The sequence below is a fragment of the Dendropsophus ebraccatus genome, chromosome 10 (genome assembly GCF_027789765.1).
Source record: "Dendropsophus ebraccatus isolate aDenEbr1 chromosome 10, aDenEbr1.pat, whole genome shotgun sequence".
NCBI classification, from domain to species: Eukaryota; Metazoa; Chordata; class Amphibia; order Anura; family Hylidae; genus Dendropsophus; species Dendropsophus ebraccatus.
The window spans coordinates 68,716,811-68,741,493 of NC_091463.1; the positions used below are offsets into that span (position 1 = coordinate 68,716,811).

The 24,683-nt window shown below is 42.5% G+C and overlaps 1 protein-coding gene across 2 annotated transcripts in view; it reads right to left on the reverse strand.

Annotated features, from left to right (window-relative positions):
• Positions 1 to 4,982: 4,982 nt before the first annotated feature.
• Positions 4,983 to 24,683, reverse strand: part of ADGRG4 (adhesion G protein-coupled receptor G4) — a 72,040-nt gene continuing 52,339 nt past the window's right edge. For both annotated transcript variants that reach the window (XM_069943120.1, XM_069943119.1), the window contains 5 exons: positions 23,755 to 23,863; positions 22,327 to 22,607; positions 20,512 to 20,613; positions 6,940 to 7,101; positions 4,983 to 5,578 (listed from right to left, as the gene is read on the reverse strand). In XM_069943120.1, the coding sequence (XP_069799221.1) occupies positions 5,484 to 5,578; positions 6,940 to 7,101; positions 20,512 to 20,613; positions 22,327 to 22,607; positions 23,755 to 23,863 (749 nt within the window). In that variant the 3' untranslated portion in view covers positions 4,983 to 5,483. The remainder of the gene's footprint in view (positions 5,579 to 6,939; positions 7,102 to 20,511; positions 20,614 to 22,326; positions 22,608 to 23,754; positions 23,864 to 24,683) is intronic.

Consider the following 24,683-nt stretch of genomic DNA (forward strand, 5'->3'; position numbering starts at 1 on the left):
GATTAACTCTTCAGAGTGGTGACAAGGTTATCTTACTGCTCTAACTGCTATTATTAGGCTTTCATACATAGTGCACAGCTATTTTTCATTTTCTCCGTTTTAAGGGGTGGTATTAGAGCTGGACTGTTTGCCTATAGTACACACACACACACACACACACACACACAAACACTGCTTTTCTCTTTTTTGGCCAATCACAACATAACACCTATTCCTTACTACTACAGTATACCATAGTGCTGGTGAATTGGACTAAACAGGATAGCACTGCACCACTGTTCTGGGGGGATGATTTAACGTTTACTACTATAGATTGTATGTGAAGGGAACAGGGATTACTGATGCACTGGCTTTGCAAGAACTATTGAACAGAGATAAAAAAAAAAGGTGCACAGAAAAGAAGGGGTTACACTAAGCACTAAATTGCTGTTGCTGGTGATGACAAATAGGAGGGGAAAATTACTTATACTGTAGTAGTAGGAGCACAAAATACAAGGGTCAGATACAAAAAATGTATGGACAGTCATAGATGAGAGGGAAGCCTTAATTTACCTTTCAGGGACAAATTGGATCTGGATGCACACAGATTGTAGGTACACAGCCCAGGCTTGCTCCCTCTTTCTCTCTTCTGCACATAGATGTAGCTAAGCCTGCCCCATACTTTATCTTTCTGGAGACTAACTGAGCTATACAAGAGGCCACGAACAGCAGAAATAATATTAGGAATCACATAGACTACAGAATGGAGGAAAGGAGTTTCAAATGACAGTGACCATAAAAGAGTTATGCAACACATATGAATACTCAACCAGAGCTAAGCATCAATCCATTATCCTCACATGCCATTTTAGACATATTAAAATGGACCTGTAGGCAACCCCCCAAAATGAGATTTACTATCAATAAATAGCTTTGGTTGTCCTGATTACACATTATTTTTGTGCAGTTTCTTGTTATACTTCTTATTTCAGAGGTACACGAGTTTATAATTTGGCTCACAATCTAGTTAATAGTCAGATGGGTGTTACCTTAATTTTAATAATGGGAGTGACTATCAGGTGATGGGCAAGATTATACATTTAGGAGGTGTGAATGTTTTGCAGGGATGCTTATGTCTAATACACACCTTGAGTAGATAATCATTCCCATGACAAGATATTTACTCCTGTAATTAAAATTAAGTTCAAGTCCATCTGACTATTTACTGACTTCAATGTGCAAACAAGTCTGCAAAGCCTCAGTTACGAGTCTCAAAACATGGGACTAGTCAGATATCTCTCCAGAGAAATACCTAGCAAAGGGATGGCTCCTGTATGGAGCCCACCAAAACCACCATATTAAGTGTCCCCTTTCAGTCAATATCCAACTCAATTATGAGTCTAATGATATGGCCAGGAAAATACCAAGGCCCGGTATGAATCTACAGACAGTTGTTTCAGGGTGTTGTCCCTCATCAGTGTGGAGCAGGATTCTGGCTAGGTGTGAGCAATGCCTAGTAGACCAATAAGGCAAACAGATCACTAATCTCAGGTAGTCCTGCCAAAGAAGACACTGTCAGCTGCTGGTTAAAGCACTCAGTACAGTAAAATCCTAGGTGCATTGCCCCCTGGGAATATTGGTCTATTAGGCATTGCTTCCACCTAGCCAGAATCCTGCTCCACACTGATGAGGGGCAACACCCCGAAAGAGCTGTCTGTGGATAGATACCTGGCCTTGGTATTTCCCTGGTTATATTATTAGACTCAGAATGATGTCACATATTGACTGAAAGGAGCTACTTAATATGGTGGTTTTGGTGGTCTCCTGACAGGAGCCATCCCTTTGCTAGGCCTTTCCCTGGAGGGATATTTGGCTAGTCCTGTATTTTAACACTCGTAACTGAGGTTTTTTGCATATTGATATTTCCTGTGGTCAATGCACCTAGGAAGTCACTGTATTGTGCACTTTAATCAGCAGCCAACAGCTTCTTCTTTGGCTGGTCTCCCTGAGATCAGTGATATGTTTGCCGTATTTACTGACTTGTCAGTTAAATTATGAATCCACATATCTTGGGAACAGGAGGGCAAATCAAGAAACCTTGTAATAAGTGACCAGAAACTATTTAATGGTAGTAATGTTCAAATTTTTTTTGAATTGGTTAGAGGTCCTTATTAATTAAGGTACTGTAAACTGAACATTCCTTCGTGGACAACCTTAAAGCGGCTCCAGCACAGTGTGGCGGGCAGTCAAACTGGCGTGGCCTAGAGCATTAGTGCCCCAGGCCTGCGGCGCCTCTCTCCCCACCTCCGTCCAGCCAAGGGGAATGCTGAAAGTGAAGGGAGGTGGGGAGAATGATGCCGCAGGCAAGCCAGGTCATGCCAGTTTGACCCATCACCTCGCTTAACTGATAAAAGTAATTTTTCTTCTAAATACTGACACCAAGAGACAGGCCAACCTCCAAACCGGGCATGGTGCCGGCGGTTTGGGGGGAGGCAAGTTAAAGGGGTACTCCTGGGAGGGGGTTGAAATAGAAGTCGGCGATGACTTACCTCCCCGGTTCCAACAGCGGCTCCCAAATCGCGCCTCCCCATACCCCTGTCCTGCGGTCGCTTCCTGGTTATAGCTGCAGCTTGAGACCCAACGTCTCAAGGCAGCTCTGTCATTCAGCGGTCTTAGCGGAGTCCCACCTCGGCCGCTGAATGGCTGAGTTGCCTTGAGACACCACATCTCATGCCGCAGCTCTAACAAGGAAGCGGCTGCGGGACGGGGGTATGGGGCGGCGCGATCCGGGAGCCGCCGCTGGAACCGGGGAGGCAAGTCACCGCCGGCTTCTATTTCAACCCCCTCCCCGGCCGTACACAGATTATACTGCAGGGCCAGAGTACCCCTTTAATAGTACGTAGTCGCTTTAAAGGAGATGTCCAGTTTAGAAAACTCATTTCAAATACCATAGCAGCAATAGCTTTTTTCTATGTTACTCATGCCTGCCATATTGACCAACTTGCCATGTCAGAGTCCAGTCTATTTTTTCAGAAATTGATTTAAACATTTCACTCAGAACATTAGAACAGAAACATATTACACCCCTATTTGTTCAGAAAATGGCTCCAATTGATAATGACATTTGGAACGTAGTTGTGTTGTTATCCTAGTTTAATCATCCCCCTTGATCAGATGTCCTCAGAAGAATTGGCACAATGACAGCAGCTTCGGGTATAGCAACAAGCAAATGTTACTTTTACTGATGCAAGATTAGAAATTGGATCTATTGCCATGACAACATAACTTGAGAAGACTTCTGTCACAAAATCTATTATGGAATTTACTTGTAGCTTTTAAGACATTATGCCAAATAAGAGAAAATCTGGCAAAGTTCTTACAGACCTAGAATTTGTGCCAAACATTTTGCTGCCAGTTAGATCTGTAAGGCTCTGAAGTGTAAATACTAAGGGCTCGTCGGCATCCAAAAGACGCAGCATGATGGTACTTTACAGCCTGACATTTCCTGAATAAATTAGATTTTCAATATTTTATAAAGTATATAAAGCAACCAAACTCATCTTAAAGGAAAAGTCATGGCAATACAGAATATCAGGGGAATTGGTAGTATTGAGATGTTATCTAGTATCCATTTGGAACTATGTGTCAGTGCCTTTGGAATTAAACTCAATATTTCATAAATATCTGATAGGTGGGGGTTCTATTTGTCAGGGCTCAGCTTCCAATGCCAATCCTTGACTTCTGCAGCCTTTGTATCACCAACTGTTTTGGTGGGCTCTTCCCTTTAAAAAGGCTTCCTGGTTCAGATCATCCAGTTTGTGATAGCCTTTAAAGAACTTCATGTATAATCCAGAGTAGGGGAGGGCAGATACAGAGAGTATCTCTCCCTTTGGAGGACCCTGAATGTCCATGCATTATATATTTTTCCTATTACAGTAAAATTCTAAAATATTGCAGTGCAGAAGTAAGTCCAAGTATTATTTTCTATAAGCCTTGTGTAGCAGGGTTTGTACAGTCTAGAAGCAAAACCGGCAATAGATGTTATTTAGTAAAACGACTCCTTCACTATAATTGGTTTTATATATAAATTAAGGTATACTTTAATGTGGACCTGTCAACCAGTTTTTAGGGTATAAAGGGCACGGCTGTATCGGGCCTTTAACCCTGAATCTATACACATATCTCTTTAGTTAATTGACCCCTTCAGCACTGAAATATCAGAGTTTATAAAGATATGCAATTTAGGCATTAAAGTCTGCTGGGCGTTTAATTGACTCCACAAATGTGATGCTCCAGAAACACAATCTGCTCAAAGGAAGGTCAGTTTTGTAGCTTCTGTAACGAGCTAGACTGTTTTCAGATGTGTGAACATGATTGCACAAGGGTTTTCTAATCATCAATTAGCCTTCTGAGCCAATGAGCAAACACATTGTACCATTAGAACACTGGAGTGATAGTTGCTGGAAATGGGCCTCTATACACATATGTAGATATTGCAGAAAAAACAGACATTTGCAGCTAGAATAGTCATTTACCACATTAGCAATGTATAGAGTGTATTTGTTTAAAGTTAGGACTAGTTTAAAGTTATCTACATTGAAAAGTACTGTGCTTTTCCTTCAAAAATAAGGACATTTCAATGTGACCCCAAACTTTTGAACGGTAGTGTATGTAAGGGTTAGGGGTCAAAATCCTTATACTCTACATATATGTTGGCAAATTCGCTTTAATTTCCCCTGTGGTGGCACTGCACAGATCAAAGCTGATTGCTGGGAGTCCCATCACCATGATGTCTTGATATCTGCTATCTACTCCGGTCAATCCATTTATCTGTCTGAAATTATTTACTACAATGTATAATATACACATTACATAATTATTTAGCTATCTTTCCTTATAAAGAAGATCAGAAAATGTGACCACAGATTATATTTTTTTTTCCCCAAAGGGGATGTGCCATCAGAAAATGAATGAATGTATAAAACAAGTTTTTACACTGAATGTAATGAAAATAAATTGTTTTTAATTTTTTATATCATTGCCCACAATAAAATAAAACCTTGTAATCTTTCAATTTCCACTCTGGCCACTAAGCCTTATAACTAGGAGGACACTTCCTGTTAAGTAGAAATCACTTTTTATCAGTCATCTCAGAATTACAGTGAAACATAAAAGTTCTATTATAAAGCTGGAGGCAGATGCCACAGGATATATTGTTTACTAGGTGCGATAGTCCTAGCTTAACTCCTCCCCCTCCATGCACATTGACTTTTGCACAGGTCATAGAGTCATCTGCATTCTAAAGTTCCATATGGTTTATGTGACTGATGTAAATAAATTTATAAAAGCTGATAACAGCATCTCAGGCGAGATGGCTAACTTCATAGCTATGTACAGAATAGAATAAAAAAAAATGGAAAAAACAGGATATGTGGTTTTAATTAGTATTTGTAAAAAATATATATAGAGGTGATACATTGTCTTTAAAGCTGTAGAAAAAAAATTCAGTCAAGGAACATTAATTTTCTCCTGTTGTTGGGGTACTCAGTAGCGTGATGTAAAGGTGCTGTGGGAGCTGAGCTCATGAATATTCCTCCTCCTACACAAAGAAAGCAAAAGATCCCATTATTCAGGATGTTTATCGCACTTGTGGCAGTATAAGAACTAAAAAAATACACTTCTATAAAGCAAATCAGGATCGCCAAACTAGTTACTTAAAGTGTCACTGTCGTGAAATTTTTTTTGTAGCAATCAATAGTCCAGGCGATTTTAAGAAACTTTATCATTGGGTTTATCAGCCGAAAAATGCATTTTTATCATGAAAAAGCAGTTTGAAGCTCTCCCCCCTGTCTTGATTGTTCTCCTATGGAGAGAGCTAAAACAGGGCAACAAAGAGTTAATCTAAAAATACCTCACCCTGTATCTCCTCTGACCATCAGCACTGACCTCTCTGAGCTCGGATTACAGCTGTGACCCAGCTCTGTGCCTGTAATCCTCTGTTATCTGCTTTCTGCTGTCGGCTAACTCCCTCCTCCCTCCTCCCTCTCTCCTCTCTATAGGAACGGACAGAGTGTGACTCATGCAACAAGTCACAATTTTCAGATTTTTTGCAGTGGATGGAAAAGAGGAGAGGAGGGGGGGACCTGGGAAAGGGCTTTTTAAATGCAGATAATGGCATATTTGGCTAATAAACCCAATTACAAAGTTTCTTTAAATCGCCTGGACTATTGGTTTCTGCAAAAAAAAAAAACTCGACAGTGACTCTTTAAACAGGACCTGTCATTACAATGACTGGAAAGCAGAAGACTCACCTATCTGCTTCTGTCTCTTGGTTTCCAGCAATGCTTAAAGCAACCCTGTACCTACAGTCTGCCCAATCCCCCCCCCCCCCCCCCCATCCCTTTCCTAACGCTTGTCCCATCAGATAGATGCTTTTAATTCGAGATCTATCCTGGGGTCCATTCAGCAAGTGTACAGTTATTGTCCTAAGAAACAGCTGTTAAACTTGAAGCCCTGTGTCAAATTAGCGTGGCCTAGAGTGTCTGTGCCCTAGACCTTTACCACCTCTCCTCCCTTCCCTCTTCATCATTAGGAATTTCTCCTATTCATCACCTGTCTGAGCATTGCACATGTGCTGGATCGTTAGGTACATGTGCAGCGTTCAGACAAGTGATGATTAGGAGAAATCCTGCCAGTGGCATTCCTAATGGTGAAGAGGGCGGGGAGGAGGGACGGTAAAGGTCTAGGGCACAGACACTCTAGGCCACGCCAATTTGACACAGAGCTGACACTATTCTGCAAAAGCATAAGAAATCTGTATAAATTTTCCTGATGTGTAAAGAGCCTAATAGTTAGGTAGACCTATATACTACACACATTTTATTTCTAATACGCCAGTCGCATCTGTGGAGCTTCTCATGGGTGAATTCAACACAGATGCTAATATTGTCACCAACTCACCATTTCCATAGCTGTTCCCATAATATGCATCTCTAGAAAGGCTCGATAGACTGGACGTATTAGTAGATGCCGTATTGTTAGACCTTGTTGACTGGTAGGAATCAGATGGTAAGTGTATACGTCCGCTGTACTTGGCATCCGCATTGCTCAGTCTGCTCCAATCTAAAATGGAAAAGTAAAATGAGAAAGTAAGTAACTTTGCTAAAAGCTTTCCTTTTTTATTTCTGTAAAGGCCAAATAGCTCTATTCCATAAAATCAGAAAAACGCATTTCTATTCTAATAACGGGTTACCTAGGTTTACCAGAAACATCGTATTCCATTAGAATAGCCTCACAAAATGGGATCTTTTTTGTTAGCCTATGGTCACAATGATGTTTTTTCCTTTTCGTTTAGTATTTTTTAAAATGATGTCCGTCATTTCGCGTTTTTGACGTCCATCATTACAATGACTGCTGTTGGTACATTATTCTAGTTTAGGTGAACTAATTGGCCTTTGGATGTGTCTTTAATTGAAAAGTCCCTTGAATTTAATAGTAAAGATGGTGAAAGGACGGTGAAAAAAGAAAAACTGAGTGTGAACAACTAAAAATAACATCCGTTGTTTGCAAAAGACATCCAAAAATAATTCCCGCAAACAACGTCCGTCATTTTATACACTGTGTGTATTGGATGTTGGTTATTCCATTGACTTCAATGCAATCCATTGAGGTCAATTAAAATGCGGTAATAACGGATGTAATTAAAAAATGAAAAGGCGGGCACCTTTTCTCTTTTTTTTTTACTTAGTGTAAACATAGCAGTATAGTGTACACATACTCTACAAAGCAATCTTAAAGGGATAGATCATCATTCTACCACTGAGTGCCCCAACCAATCCCTAATGCATAGAGTGTGCAGGGCTAGGACACCCGACAGATCAAGAAAGATCAGACTATCATAGTAGGTGCTTCAAGTATTTAGGCTTTACTTTTTAATGTTTATTTTTTAGAGATTGCACCTGTTAGAATATATGGATAATACAGAACAGAAATTTACAATCTATAGGGCCACAATGTCAGACTGTGTTACTTAAGGGGCCACAATAACACTTCAGTTTATAGACCAGTAGGATAGTTTGTGCAAAGACTACCACTACTCCAGATGGCACACCACAACTTGTGCCTCAGAGGCAAGGATATGTTAACATGGCATGCCAATATATGGCTATGTGCACACAGCATCCTTTTTTAGAAAATAACAGAAGCTAATTGCAATGGAATCAGCGTCCGTTCTTTTCTGCAGGGGCGGCATTGCATTTAATTAAATTAGAAATTTAGAAATGAAAATAAAGAACATGCCCATTATTTCCGGACGCTGTCCGACAAACAGTGTCTGGAAACGATAGCTATTCACACAATGTAAAGTACAGCCAATGGCCGTACTTTACATTGGAGTCAATGGTTAATTGATTTTCGGGCACACAATTGTAAAAAAATAATGTTCCTGCAGCCGATATACTGTAGCAGTATCGGCTGCAGGAACGCCGCCCAGCGGCTGGCAGTTTAATGCTGTCCATTGCTGTGCAATGGACAGTGTTATGCATTGTGTGGACATATCCTATCTTTGCACGAATTAGCAGGTGCCCTATTCATTTCAATGGCCCAGGGATAGTCAACTAGTAGTGACCATTTTCTGGTTATTTTTTAAGTTTTGGTTAAGTGTGGTTTAATAGCCATAATCTGTAAAGGGTAGAGCTGAGCGAACCGGGTTTGGGTTCGAGTCTATCAGAACCGGAACATTCGGTATTTGATTAGCGGTGGCTTCTGAACTTGGATAAAGCTCTAACAGTGTCTGGAAAACATGGATACAGCCAATGACCATATCCATGTTTTCCACGTAGCCTTAGGGCTTTATCCAAGTTCAGCAGACACCGCTAATCAAATGCCGAAAGTTCGGGTTCGGATCGACTCGAGCATGTTCCAGGTTCGCTCATCTCTAGTAAAGGGTTCTGTTAAGAGAATCTATAGAGAATAATATGCAGCTAATGACTTCTGTGTCCAACATAACAGATGGAAGATAAAGTTGAGCTGGCAATGTACCACCACACTACATCACTGGAGAGCCAGAAAAATAGTGACATATTTTCCGTATAGTAATTATACCAAGTTTCATGCAGTTTGCTGTGTTTGCAGTGTATCTGTCCTTTGCCAGGCTGATTTGTCATCACCAGTAACATTAAATGATTATATCCTTGTCCCACTGAGAGAGCGCCCTATCGCCAACTCCTTCCGACTGACGCCACACACACCGCCATCACAAGTCCCTGAAGTCCCTATACATATATTCTTAGCTCAGACCATCCTATTTCATAGTATTTTATGCTATCAAGTGCTATAGTTTATTGGATTTGAGAAGAAGGTATAACTGGCATCATAGCAGTGAGTATGCACACAGTGATGTTTCATTAAAGGGGTAGTGCGGCGGTAAACAATTATTCACAGAATAACACACATTACAAAGTTATACAACTTTGTAATGTATGTTATGCCTGTGAATGGCCCCCTTCCCCGTGTCCCACCACCCCCACCCATGTACCCGGAAGTGTGGTGCGCTATACATACCTGTCACGTGCCGACTCGTCTTCGATCTTCAGTTTGCGATGTCGTCTTCGGACGGCCCGGCCGAATACCTCCGAGTCCTGAGTGCCGGTCGCCCTCTGCCGCATCATCGGCTGCTCAGCCGCGATTGGCTGAGCATAACTGTGGTGACGCTGAAGAGGGCGGCCGGCACTCAGGACGCTCAGAGGGATTCAGCCGGGCCATGCGAAGACGACATCGCAGACTGAAGATCGAAGACGAGTCGGCACGTGACAGGTATGTATAGCGCACCACACTTCCAAGTACACGGGTGGGGGTGGTGGGACACGGGGAAGGGGGCCATTCACAGACATAACATACATTACAAAGTTGTATAACTTTGTAATGTGTGTTATTCTGTGAATAATTGTTTACCGCCGCACTACCCCTTTAACCCCTTAACGACATTGGGCGTAAATTTACGCCCTCGCGCCCTGGTACTTAACGCATCAGGGCGTAAATTTACGCCCGATGTTTCCCCGATCGCTGTGTGTTCGCACACAGCGATCGGGGAAGATGGCCTACTATAAATCATAGCAGGCCATCTTAGCTTCTTGGCACGGGGGGTGGTTAACACTCCCCGTGCTTACGATCGCCGCTATTGGCTGATCAATTCAGATCAGCCAATAGCGGCGATCGGAACCTTTCCGGATCATCGGTGACCCGATGACCCAGAAAAAATGGCGGTCGGTGCTGTCCGAGGACGGCACCGACCGCCATTACTGTAAATAGTAATGGTGGTCACAGTGCCACCGGCCCGATCACTGTGAACGGCGATCGGGCCGTGGCACGGCGATCAGAGTCCACAAAAATAGTAAATACCTGCTCTGGACCCCTCAGCTAGGTAGCTGAGGGGTCCAGAGCAGGTATTTGTACATTACTCACCTGTCCCAGGGTCCTGATCGGCGTCTTACGGGTTCGCGGCGTCCTCCGTCTTTCCATCAGGTCTTCGGCTATTTCTGGCGGTCCCCATCGGCTTTTTTCGGCTCCAGCCTCGTCTTTTTCCGGATTTTGCGCTCTGCTGCCCCCTAGCGGCTGATATGTGTAATACACTTATCAGCAGCTACAGGGATGTTCAGAATGTAGAAAAAGTTTTTGGTTTTTTTCCCAAATTTTTTTTTTTCTATTTTCCGCACCCTATCACCGCTGAGTGTTGATCAGCATCGCACGAAAGTGCGCTGCTAATCAGCAACTCCTCCTTTTTGGTGTACAGTGTTTTTTTTCTATATTCTACTGCCACGGTCTGCTGATAAGTGCCGCACATAAGTGCGGCATTTATCAGCAACTCCTTTGTTGGCGTAGGTTTTTTTTTTTATACTTACTGTAAAAAAACACGTAAAAACACTACATTACACCACACTACATTGAATAAAGTTTGACACTACACCACTACATACCCCATATACCAATCCCCATATAAAGATAGCCCCCAGGGTGTTTTCGGCGTCAGAGGGATACGTTATTATTGCCTCCGACACCGAAACAGCCAGTGAGGATGAATAGGGGGGATCCTTCTTTCCTCCATTCATCCTCATCATCATCATCCAGTGACGTGTCTGGGGGTAGCGTAGCGTACGCTCCCCGCCAGACACGTCTTTTCCGCCAGTACCGTCCCAATAAGAGATGGCGGTATGGCATGAAATTCTACAAACTCTGTGAGAGTACCTCAGGGTACACTTACAGATTTAGGCTGGGTTCACACTATGTATATTTGAGGCTGTATTTGTGAGGCTGTATAGCAACCAAAACCAGGAGTGGATTGAAAACACAGAAAGGATCTGTTCACATAATGTTGTAATTGAGTGGATGGCCGCCATTTAATGGCAAATATTTGCTGTTATTTTAAAACAACGGCTGTGGTATTGAAATAATGGCCGTTATTTACTGTTATATGGCGGCCATCCACTCAATTTCAACATTGTGTGAACAGATCCTTTCTGTGTTTTCAATCCACTCCTGGTTTTGGTTGCTATGAGGACCTGACATGAGGACCAAATACAGCCTCAAATATACATAGTGTGAACCCAGCCTTAGGGTACGTGCACACTGCGGAATGGCGAAGGATAACCCTTTGTGCATTCCGCAGCTGGCACCCGCCGGCAGACTAATGCGGGCGCGTGTCTCCACCCGTGTCATAGACTCCAATCTATGCATGGGCGGATTCCATCGTCCATCCAAAGAATGAACACATTGGACGGAGAGCGGAATCCGCTTGTGCATAGAATGGAGTCTATGACACAGATGGAGACGTGCGCCTGCATCAGTCCGCCGGTGGGTGCCAGCTGCGGAATGCACAAAGGGTAATCCTTCGCCATTCCGCAGTGTGCACGTACCCTTAGAGTGTATGTAGGAAGGGACACCCGAATCCAGCCCCCTGATGCCCCCAGATGCCCCCTCCCCCCCATCCTCGGAACAAGTGGTAAGATCGTTAGGGAACTGATCTTCCCACTGCTGGATAAAGGTTACCACCCGTACGGGGATAACTTTTATACCAGAGCCCCCCTCTTCCGGTCCCTCGCTGCCTGAGCTACTGTAGCTTGCAGCACGATCCGAACATATCAGAAGCAGTAATAGCGCCCTAATATTTAGCAGCCATTGAGCGGACCCAGCGCTTCTGGATATGAAGGACCCTGTATCGCACCAGGACAACATTTTCCAGGTGACGTCCCCCACACTGGAGAACAGGAGACCCCAGAAGAAGTGCAGAGTGTGGCGTAACAGGGAGATCAGGAAGGACACCATTTTCCAGTGTGCCACCTGTCCTGATCACCCCGGCCTCTGCATACAGGATCGCTTCAAGGCGCACCACACGTCATCGGAGTTCTACATTATCTAATTATTGTCCCTTATTCCTATTTCAGGGGTCACGTTGATCCAGGGATTATTCTGATCGCCATTATGGAGTCGGGAAGGAATTTTTCCCCTGTGATGAGGCTACTGTCGTCTGCCTTACGAGGGTTTTTTGCCTTCCTCTGGATCAACACAGATTGAGTTTGATGGACACCTGTCATTTTCAACCTTATAAACCAATAATTGGCCTAATACCCCCAAATAAATTAGAATGGTCCCTTTTCCCCAGCTAAATAGGTATGGCCGCCATTCCCATTAGAGACTTGCCATGATGCAATTACAAAGCCTCTGTGCGGCCAGGACAGTAGAAACCCCCCACAAGCGACCCCATTCTGGAAATTTCCCCCCTATAAGGAATCTAACAAGGGGGGCAGCGGGGATATGGCCCCCTGGTGACGGCCACATTTGGGACGTGAAAATGAAAAAAATTGTATTTTTTATTTTCTCGGCACATGTTCTACGTAAGTGCCCGTCACCAGTGGGGTCCATATGCTCACTGCACCCCTTGTTAGATTCCTTATGGGGTGTAGTTTCCAGAATGGGGTCACTTGTCAGGGGTTTCTACTGTCCTGGCAGCACAGGAGCTTTGTAATTGCGACATGGCCTCCATCCTCCATTCCAGCCTCTAAATGGCGCTCTGTCCCTTTGGTGGCTTGCCCTGTGCCCATATGGCACATTATGCCCACATGTGGAGTATTTTCGTACTTAGGGGAAACTACCCTACACGTTTTGTGTTCATTTTCTTTTTTAACCCCTTGTGGAAATGGAAAAAATCAAGGCTAGACAAACATTTAGTGTAATTTTTGTAAAATTTTTACTCTAAATCATTAATCTTGTCATGATTTTTTCATTTTCACAAGGGGCTAAAAGATAAAAAAAACACTTAATGTGTAGCGCAATTTCCCCTGAGTACGGAAATACCCCACATGTGGACATAAAGCGCCATGCGGGTGCAGGGTAAGCCTCCGAAGGGAAGGAGCGCCATTTGGTTTTTGAAGGCTGGATTTGGATGGAATGGATTTCGAGGGGCCATGTTGCATTCAAAAGGCCCCTGTGTTTCCAAGACAGTTGAAACCCACGATAAGTGACCCCATTATGGAAACTACACCCCTCAAGGAATGTAACAAGGGGTGTAGTAAGCATATGGACCCCACTGGTGATGGGCACAAATGTGGAAAAATGTGGCGTGAAAATGAAATATTACATTTTTTACACTATAATGTTGGTTTAGCCTTGAATTTATCATTTTCACAAGGGGTTAAAAGAGGGGAAAACTAATTGTGTAGAGCAATTCCCCCTGAGTCCGTAAATACCCCACATGTGGACATAAAGCGCCATGTGGGCGCAGGGCAAGTCTCCGAAGGGAAGGAGCGCCATTTGGATTTTGGAGGTTGGATTTGGCTAGAATGGATGATGAACGCCATGTCGCATTTACAGAGCCCTCGTGCTGCCAAAACACTGGAAACCCCCACAAGTGACCCCATTCTGGAAACTGCACCCCTCAAGGAATCTAACAAGGGGGGCAGTGAGGATATTGACCCCTTGATGACGGGCACATTTGTGCCATATGCTCACTGATCCCCTTGTTAGATTCCTTGAGGGGTGTAGTTTCCAGAATGGGGTCACTTGTGGGGGTTTCCAGTGTCTTGGCAGCACGAGGGGTCTGTAAATGCGACATGGCCCTTGAAATCCTTTCCAGTGAAATTCAGCTTCCAAAAGCCAATTGGCGCTTCTTCCCTTTGGAGGCTCGTCCTGCGCCCCCTTGGCACTTTATGTCCACATGTGGGGTATTTCCGTACTCGGGAGAAACTGCGCTACACATTTTGTGTCTTTTTTTTCCTCTTATCCCTTTAAGAAAATGAAAAATTGAAGGCTAGAACGTTTTAGTGTAAAAAATAAATTTTTCTTTTTTCACGCCATATTGTTCGGAAAATCTGTGAAGCACCTGTGGGGTCCAGATGCTCACCGCACCCCTTGTTACATTCCTTGAGGGGTGCAGTTTTCTAAATGGTGTCCCTTTAGGGGTGTTTTTTAGGTTTTGGCACCCCAGAGCCTCTGCCAAGCTGAAGTGGTACAGTCAGAAATGACCAAATATAACGGAGGCGTTGAAATTCACTAGGTGCTCCTTTATATCTGAGGCTTGTGGTTGCATCAAATAGCGCAATAGGGCCACATATGGGGTATTTCTATAAACTGCAGAAACGAAGCAATCAATATTGGGGTGCATTTCTCTGGTAATAGGTTTAAAATTATGAAAAATATTGGATTACAATAAAATCTCTGCACAGAAATTTAAAATTTTCAAATTTCTTACACACTTAGCTTTTATTTCTGTGACTCCCCTAAAGGGTTAAAAAACTTTCTGGATATGCTTTTTCAGAGTGTGGGGGGTGCAGTTTCTGAAATGGGGTGCTTTGTGAGGCTTTCTAACATACAGGCCCCTCAAATACACTTTAAGGCCAGGTTCAGACTATGTAACTGTGCGGCTGTATTTGCGGCTGTAATTGTGCGGCGGTATTATTGGTGGTTCATGCGTACGCTGGAAAGTATAGGATATACGGCTGCACAGTGCACACTATGTCTGAATCTACGGCCCGATCGTAAACGGACCCGTAAAAAATGAACAAGACCATTGTTTGCGGCTGGAAACATGGCCGTGGATTGACAGGCGGTCCGGAGTACTTCAAAAATAGCCGGCAATGATGCCGAATGCCGATGCCTCTAATAGTTAATATATTAAATTAATAAAACACATTTTCTTTGTAAGAAAGTCCCTTTCATTGGTCAATAATTTAATTCTAACGAATCCATCATTTTGCAATTAAATATACTGTTAAAATAAATATATATATAAATAAATGTATATTTATATAAATATTTATTTTTTGACAGTATATTTAATTGCACAATGATGGATTCGTTAGAATTAAATTATTGAACAACGAAACTGAATTTATTTCATCGAAAATGTGTTTTATTAATTAAATATTAATTAGTACAGGAAGCTCCATAAGCCGTTAATTCATATTCCCGGCAATAGAGCATTCTGTACTAATCATCACTTTACTTTAATGAAAACATCAAATGTTTCTTCTAATTATGTTATCACAATAGCATTATTAGAAGAAACATTTAGAATTATATGTGCGCTCAGCTGATTGGCTGATTGGCTGAGCGCACATATAATTAGCGGGTCCGCAGCACAGTGACTTCATTGTGCTGCGGACCAGCGAAGAGACAACATTGGGGTGAGTATAGAGCTCTCCCCACCCCCTCCCCAGCACTGCACCCCTCCCAGCAAGGAAGGGGGGGTCAGTTAACCCCTTCCTTGCTGGGATGGGTGCAGTCTGACATCAGTCTGGCCCCCAAGGGGTTAAGGGGGATGCAATACATCCTCCCTTAACCCCTTGGGGGCCAGACTGTAAGCAGCGATCTGTAAAGATGCTGCATACTGTAAGGGCTCGTTCCCACTGAGCAAAAGCAGCTGAATTTCTGCGCTGAATCAGCGCTGAAATTTCAGCCGTTAAAATAGGTGCAGAGCTAATTTCCATTGTGTTGAATGGAAATTCTGCTCTGCAGTTCACACAGTGGAATTTCCGCACTGAACTAATCCGCTTTCCGCCAGAAGAATGAACATGTTCATTCTTCCGCTAGCGGAAGCCTATACAAATCAATGGGGCTCTGATTTTCTGTTTCAGCGAGGAATACTCGCGGAATCAGCGCGGAATACAAGCGTAATACAAGCGGAAATTACTCGCTGAATCAGCGCGGAAATGGGGAAAAGGGGGGGAGGAGGATTCTAGTATATGTTCTGGTATAGTCTAGTTTACTCACCAAATACTCGCTGAATTTCAGCGCTGAATGCATGCGGATTCAGCGCGGATTCCTCGAGTATTCCGCGCTGAATTTGTCAAGAGCTGATTACGAGCTGAACACTTTCCTAGCAGAATACGCAGGGATTCTGCTTACATTCTGCTTATATTCTGCTCGGAATTCAGCGTCAGTTGATTTCAGGCGGAAATATTTCCTTGCGTAATCCGCTCCTTTTGCTCTGTGTGAACGTAGCCTAAGGTGCACAACACCGCTCACAATGATGGGTGTTGTGCTCCTGTTTGTGTGTTTTTTGTGTGTTTCTCCCTTTTTGTTTTTCAGATATCGGTATCCTGTGGATTACGTCGGATTCCGTGGACTACGTCGATGACCAGCGTTTTTTTATTTTTATTTTTAATAAAATGGTCAATGAGGAGTGTGGGGGTGTTTTTATTTGAATAAAAAATTTTTTTTACTTGTGTCTTGTCTTTATTTATTTACTTTATAGACTTAGTAGTGGAAGCCGTCTAATAGACGGAATCCATTACTAAGTTGGGGCCTAGTGTTAGCCGGTATAAAATGGCTAACACTAACCCCCTATTATTACCCCAGTACCCAATGCCACCAGGGGTACTGGAAAGAGCCGGGTGCCAGTGGTCCCAGAGCATCAAAATTGGCGCTCCTGGACCGGGCGGCAGCAGGCTGTTAAGATTTAGGCTGGGGAGGGCCTAAACCAATGGCTCTTCCTACCCTGGTGTTACCAGGCTGCTGTCGTTTGGTTTTTAACCCGGCTGGTTATAAAAATAGGGGGGACCCTATGCGGGTTTTTTTAATTATTTATTAATTTAAAAAAAAAACGCATAGGGTCCCCCCTATTTTTATAACCAGCCGGGTTAAAAACCAAACGACAGCAGCCTGGTAACACCAGGGTGGGAAGAGCCATTGGTTTAGGCCCTCCCCAGCCTAAATCTTACCAGCCTGCTGCCACCCGGTCCAGGAGCGCCAATTTTGACGCTCCGGGACCACTGGCACCCGGCTCTTCCCAGTACCCCTGGTGGCATTGGGTACTGGGGTAATAATAGGGGGTTAGTGTTAGCCATTTTATACCGGCTAACACTAGGCCCCAACTTAGTAATGGATTCCGTCTATTAGACGGCTTCCACTACTAAGTCTATAAAGTAAAGAAATAAAGACAAGACACAAGTAAAAAAATTTTTTTATTCAAATAAAAACACCCCCACACCCCTCATTGACCATTTTATTAAAAAAAAACAAAACAAAAAAAAAAAACGCTGGTCATCGACGTAGTCCACGGAATCCGACGTAATCCCCAGGATACCGATATCTGAAAAACAAAAGGGGAGAAACACACAAAAAACACACAAACAGGAGCACAACACCCATCATTATGAGCGGTGTTGTGCACCTTACAGTATGCAGCATCTTTACAGATCTCTGCTTACAGTCTGGCCCCCAAGGGGTTAAGGGAGGATGTATTGCATGGCCTTGGGGGCCAGACTGATGTCAGACTGCACCCATCCCAGCAAGGAAGGGGTTAACTGACCCCCCCTTCCTTGCTGGGAGGGGTGCAGTGCTGGGGAGGGGGTGGGGAGAGCTCTATACTCACCCCAATGTTGTCTCTTCGCTGGTCCGCAGCACAATGAAGTCACTGTGCTGCGGACCCGCTAATTATATGTGCGCTCAGCCAATCAGCCAATCAGCTGAGCGCACATATAATTCTAAATGTTTCTTCTAATAATGCTATTGTGATAACATAATTAGAAGAAACATTTGATGTTTTCATTAAAGTAAAGTGATGATTAGTACAGAATGCTCTATTGCCGGCAATATGAATTAACGGCTTATGGAGCTTCCTGTACTAATTAATATTTAATTAATAAAACACATTTTCGATAAAATAAATTCAGTTTCGTTGTTCAATAATTTAATTCTATTGAATCCATCATTGTGCAATTAAATATACTGTCAAAAAATAAATATATATATAAATATACATTTATTTATATATATATTTATTTTAACAGTATATTTAATTGCAAAATGATGGATTAGTTTAAATTTAACTATTGAACAACGAAAGGCACTTTATTACAACGAAAATGTGTTTTATTATTTTAATAGATTAACCATGAGAGACATCGGCATTAGTGCAGAGGATCGCAAACCCCGGTAATAGCGATTCATGTAAACTGTGTTCCCTGCTTTCCCAGATGCATCCAGAGGTGTTTGCATCAATTTCTTAAGATTTTATTTGTTATTTTTAGTTGAACCAGATTTCCAAGTAAATGACCGTATGTTTTGAGCGGCATGTCTATTTTTTCCCACGGCCGTAGTTTCACCTGCACATTTACAGCCGCATAAAAAATACAGCCGCACAGTTACATAGTGTGAACCTAGCCCCCACCTGAACAGGTCCCTAAAAATATCTGATTTTGAAATTTTACAGAAAATTTGGAAATTTGCTGCTAATGTTTTAAGCATCCTATTGTCTAAAAAAAATGAAAGATCGTTTAATAAATGCCGCCAACATAAAGTAGACATGTTGCTAATGCTATTTAATATATAATTTATGTGGTATAACCACTTTCTGTATAAGCAAAAAAGTTTCAAATTTGGAAAAATGCATTTTTTCACATTTTTTCCATTATTTGGGGTTTTTTCATAAAGATTTGTTATGAGTATCGACTCCAATTTTCCAGAAATGTAAAGTACAATATGTCACGAGAAAACAATCTCAGAATCAGCCGGATAGGTAAAAGCATCCCGAAGTTATTAATGAATAAATTGACACAGGTCATATTCATAAAATTTGTCTCTGTCATTAAGCCCATTTCAGGCTCTGTCCTTAAGGGGTTAGATGGCCATGGCACACAGTAGTGTTAGATCAGTGAGAATGCAATGAACACACTAAGGACTCATTACATGGCATGACTCACAGTAATGTTAGATCAGTGATAATGCACACAGTAAGGCTCATTACATGGCCATGGCACACAGTTGTGTTAGAGCTGTGAGAATGCACACACGCACAGTGATGTTTCATTAAATGGCCATAGCACACAGTAGTGTCAGAGCAGTGGGAATGCACAAAGTGATGTCATAGCACAGGGGTAATTCAATTAGTGCACACAGTTATGTCACACTACAGGAGTAATACTCCCAGTGATGTCAAAGAATAAAATTATGCACATAATGATTCCTCAGCACAGAAATAATGCACACAGTACTGTCACAGAACAGGAATAATGCACATAGTGATGTCACAGCACAGGGATAATGCACACAGTGATGTCACAACACAGGGATAATGCACACAGTGATGTCACAGCACAGGAATAATGCACACAGTGATGTCACAGCACAGGAATAATGCACACAGTGATGTCACAGAACAGGAATAATGCACACAGTGATGTCACAGCACAGGAATAATACACAGTGATGTCACAACACAGGGATAATACACACAGTGATGTCACAGCACAGGAATAATGCACAAAGTGATGTCACTGAACAGGAATAATGCACACAGTATGTCACAGCATAGGAATAATGCACACAGTGATGTCACAGCACAGGGAGAATGCACACAGTGATGTCACTGCAGATCAATCATGCACACAGTGTAGCCATAGTGCAGGGATAATGCACCTGACATCACTGTACAGGGGGGAATTACAGTACAAGAATATGAATTCAGATTTCTATTTTCACCTTCAATTCTCCAGTCTTCACCATCTGTGGAGGTAGGGGCCCCCATTACTAACTGGGCCCTATAGCAGCTCTTATGCATGCTACTATAGTAGATATTTCTATGTTTCAAATCATGGTCTAGGAACCCACTGTTATTACTAGCTAATTTCTACTATGTTCAGAAGTTCAGAAATATGGAGCTTCACCTTAATGGTTATTAGAGATGAGCGAACCGGGTTCGGATTCGAGTCGATCCACACGTTCGGTATTTGATTAGCTGGGGCTGCTGAACTTGGATAAAGCTCTAAGGTTGTCTGGAAAACATGGATACAGCCAATGACTATATCCATGTTTTCCACATAGCCTTAGGGCTATATCCAACTTCAGCAGCCACCGCTAATCAAATGCCGAACGTTCGGGTTTGGATGGACTCGAGCATGCTCCAGGTTCGCTCATCTCTAATGGGTATGTATTTAGAAAAGTAAAAAAAAGTCTATCAAAGGGTATTTTTATTTTAGTGTTCAAATAACCTGAACCCTTGAATCAATAAATCCAGGATATTACAGCACAAAGTAATCTCACCTGAATAATTGTCAAGCCGACATCTCCCACAGCACAGATACATCTTCCAGTGCCGTCTTACATTCTCTTTAATTAGACAATGGAACACAAAAATAAAAAATCCTAATGTGAGAGAAGAGCAGAAAAAAATGAGTATGCATAGAATTCCAACCTCATTATTTTTATATGTAAAGTGCACCTGTCGCTACAAAGGTGATCTCATTATAGCAGTGTCTACATGATGACACTAAAGTGTTAATCTGGCATGCAGCTAGAACACCTACACTACAGCTCCTGGAGTATGAATGTGCTCTAAGCTTCTCTATAGCTACAGTAGATGGCAGGGTGTCTCTATCTGGTGAAGGTGGGACACCAGTACAGCTGATCAATGGCTGAGCGTGACTGCTACTTCCCATCTATGATCCTGGACGCAGTTGTACAACAAACAGGGGAGTGGCATAGTACGGGCAGCAATATGGGAGTCAGGGAGGTAAGTATATATTTTTTTGCATTTACCCCCTCCCTGGGCATAATACTTCAAAGGTTACTCCAGAGGAAAAGAAAATGTTTTCAAATCAACTGCTGTCAGAAACTTATACAGATTTGTTAATTACTACTATTTAGAAATCTCCAGTCTTCCAGTACTTATCAGCTGCTGTATGTCCTACAGGAAGTGGTGTATTTTTTCCAGTCTAACAAAGTGTTCTCTGGTGCCAATTCTGTCTGTAACATCAACTGTTCAGAGCAGGAGCAAATCCCTATAGAAAACTTCTCCTGCTCTGAACAGTTCCTGTCATCACAGACAGAGGTGGCAGCAGAGAGCACCGTGTCAGATTGGAAAGAATACATCACTTCCTGCAGGACATACAGCAACTGATAAGTGATGGAAGACTTGAGTAATTTACAATTTTCTATAACTTTACAACACCAGTCGATATGAATAAATATATATATGTTTTTCACCAGAATACCCCTTTAAAGGGGTCCTGGTCGGACAACAACTTTAAAGTGACACTGTCACCCCCTTTGTGCACCATGACTTCTCTACACTTATTTTATATCATACGTCATGGTGCTTGTTCCAGTTAAAAGTGATCTTTTATCATCAGTGGATTATGCCACCTGGGCGGAGCTTCTCGACCAAAGCGCCACTTAGCCCTGCCCATAATGGTGTCTTAGAACCCCACCCTCTGTGATGTCATAGCTGTCTAGGCCCTGCCCCTCAACGGCCATTGGAACGGGCTGGCCTAAATGTCTAGGCCCCACCCCCTCTAGGTCGGCCCATACCAATGGCCGTCAGGAGGCGGAGCCTATGATGCCACATGGGCGGAGCATACTGTGGTAATATGGGTGGGGCTTAGTGGTGCTGCGCCCGAGAAGCCCCGCCCAGGTAACACAATCCGCAGATGATAAAAGATCACTTTTTACTGTAACAAGCACCATGATGTATGATATAAAATAAGGTATGAAAACTGCTAAATTTATTATTACTCCTGTGTAGAGAAGTCAGAATACCAAAAGGGGGTGACAGTGTCACTTTAAATTCCCAATACTCAGGATGCCAATCAAGCATGGGTGGCTGGGAGGAGGGTAAAGGCAGTGTAACTACATATCATTGTACATAAATACGGCACTAAGCAGCATGTCACCACAGTTTTCAGGCCTCATATTGTCCTCACCAAGTCCACAATGTGTCAACCTAGCCTCACTATACAACTATAAAATTATAACTATAATTTATAGCTCAGTAACTCATACTTCTTCATAATGACTTTATAATTTATAGATACACAATAAACATGGGGCCTTTAGATTTCTATATTAGTACCTGCTTACCTTGTAATGTATTAAAAACAGCAAATAGATATAAAAAGGCAATTCGCACAGGTCCCCAAGCAAAGAAGGCGAAACCCCAGGTTAATCCGAGTAAGAAGGCCAGGCTGAGAGTGTTCTTTATGTCATGCAGGAAAAGGGCCTTCCAGTCCTTTATCCTTGAGGACTTCAGGGACTGGATTTGCAGAAGTACAACGATGAACATGGAAATGTTGATAAGAAAAACTGCTCCAAAGTAAGACACCACTGCCACATAGAATACAATGTCATTCTGGATCCAGCAGCTGGTAAAGAGAAGTGAGATTATTAGAATAAAGCTTCACATATAGTCCGACTTGCTGTTAAATAGAGTAAAGGATAAGGCCAATATAACCTACTCCTATGGAAACGTAAAGGGATTATAAACATTAAGGCATCATTTGCTTCCTAACAATTTCCTTTTGTTAGTAGGGCATCAGATCCTCAGATATTACATCCTGTGGCAAGTAAGCAATTCTTCTGCAGCGCCTCCATAGGAAAAAGTATTACACAGGTCTATTTGAAATCAAAGGGGTTGTCCAGAAAAAATCTTGTTCTTTCAAATCAACTGGTCTCGGAAAGTAATATAGATTTTTTTTTTTAAATTTACTTATATTTAAAAATCTCAAGTTCTCCCATACTTATCAGCTGCTGTATGCCCTGCAGAAACTGGTGTTTTCTTTTCAGTCCGACACAGTGCTCTCTGCTGCCACCTCTGTCCGAAACAGAGCACTATCATATCTCCATAGAAAACTTCTTCTGCTCTGGACAGTTCCTTTCTCAGACAGAGGTGGCAGCAGAGAGCAGTGTGTCAGACTGAAAGTAAACACCACTTCCTACAGGGCATACAGCAGTTAATAAGTACTGGAAGGCTTGAAATTTTACAATAGAAGTAAATAACAAATCTATATAACTTTCTGAAACCAGTTGGTTTGAAAGAAAAATATTTTTGCTGGATAACCCCTTTAGGCTATGTTCACACTGCGTATGAGACCGGCCGTTCCGTGACTCCGGCCGGGTCACGGAACGGCCGGTCTCAGCCCGGATCATCACGGCTGGTACTTAAGTACCGGCCGGATGATCTTTCCTCCGTGGAGCTCTGATGCTTAACCACACCTGAACTGGAGACAACAGAGGGGGAAAAGTGGCCATGTTTTTGTAGCGCTGGATAACCCCTTTAATTAATCTCCCCTATTATATCTATTTTTCTAGCATGGAAACAATAAAAAATAGCAATAATTATAATGGTGCCATAAGCCAGTATACAGTGTACGGCAACAATATTAAAGGTTTCAAATTTACCCATAAAGTAACAGAAACATCTTACCATACAGTGCACAAAATTTATTAAAACTTATTCGCCAAATTTTACTAACTGAAATGTTATACAGAGTAAAGTGGTTCATTACTCACAACAAAGTGCCGCTGTCTCCAGAGACCTCATTCTGCTTGTAATCAGATTCGCTTCCATAAAAATTAACATTAACACAAAGTACGGCAACAACTACAACGAGAGGGATTCCTGTATCAGAAACATAATAATAGTCAATTATTCAGTCATGTAAACAGAAAATACTTTGTTATTTCTCTGGGGCTTCATGGCAGAAGATCTGTATCCTTCAGGTTTTCTTTTTATTGGATGACATGAGATGGCAGTAAATCGCTTGAAGTAAAGAATCAGAATCAACATATGCTGTGCTAGTACAAAGCCCGTCCCAGGATGGAGACAGTAATAGAAAATGCATCCTCTTAAAGTGGTACTCCAGAGAAAAAAAAATTTTATTAACTGGTGTTAGAATGTTAAATAGATTTGTAAATTAACTCTATTCCAAAAACTCAAGCCTTCCAGTACTTGTCAGCTGCTGTATGTCCTGCAGCAAGTGGTGTATTCTTTCCAGTCTGACATGTTGCTCTCTGCTGCCACCTCTGTCCGTGACAGGAACTGTCCAGAGCAGGGAAGGTTTTCTATGGGAATTTGCTAATGCTCTGGACAGTTCCTGTCACAGACAGAGGTGGCAGCAGAGAGCACTGTGTCATGGACTGGAATGAATACGTCACTTCCTGTAGTGTATACAGTAGCTGATGGTTTGGCACCATCCATATTATGCTGTATATTCCTTTACAGCACTCCTGTGGGGGCTTACTGTGAGTGTAGCGGAGGCCACTCTAGACTACACTGGTAACACTACATACTGGTTTAGACAATAGGGGAAAAAAATATTTCACACTAATTAATGTTCCCCGTTGGTTTAAAGCAGTGTTTCTCAACTCCAGTCCTCAAGACCCACCGACAGGTCATGTCCCATACAACCAACAGCTGTGGCAGTTACTGGTGCACTGAC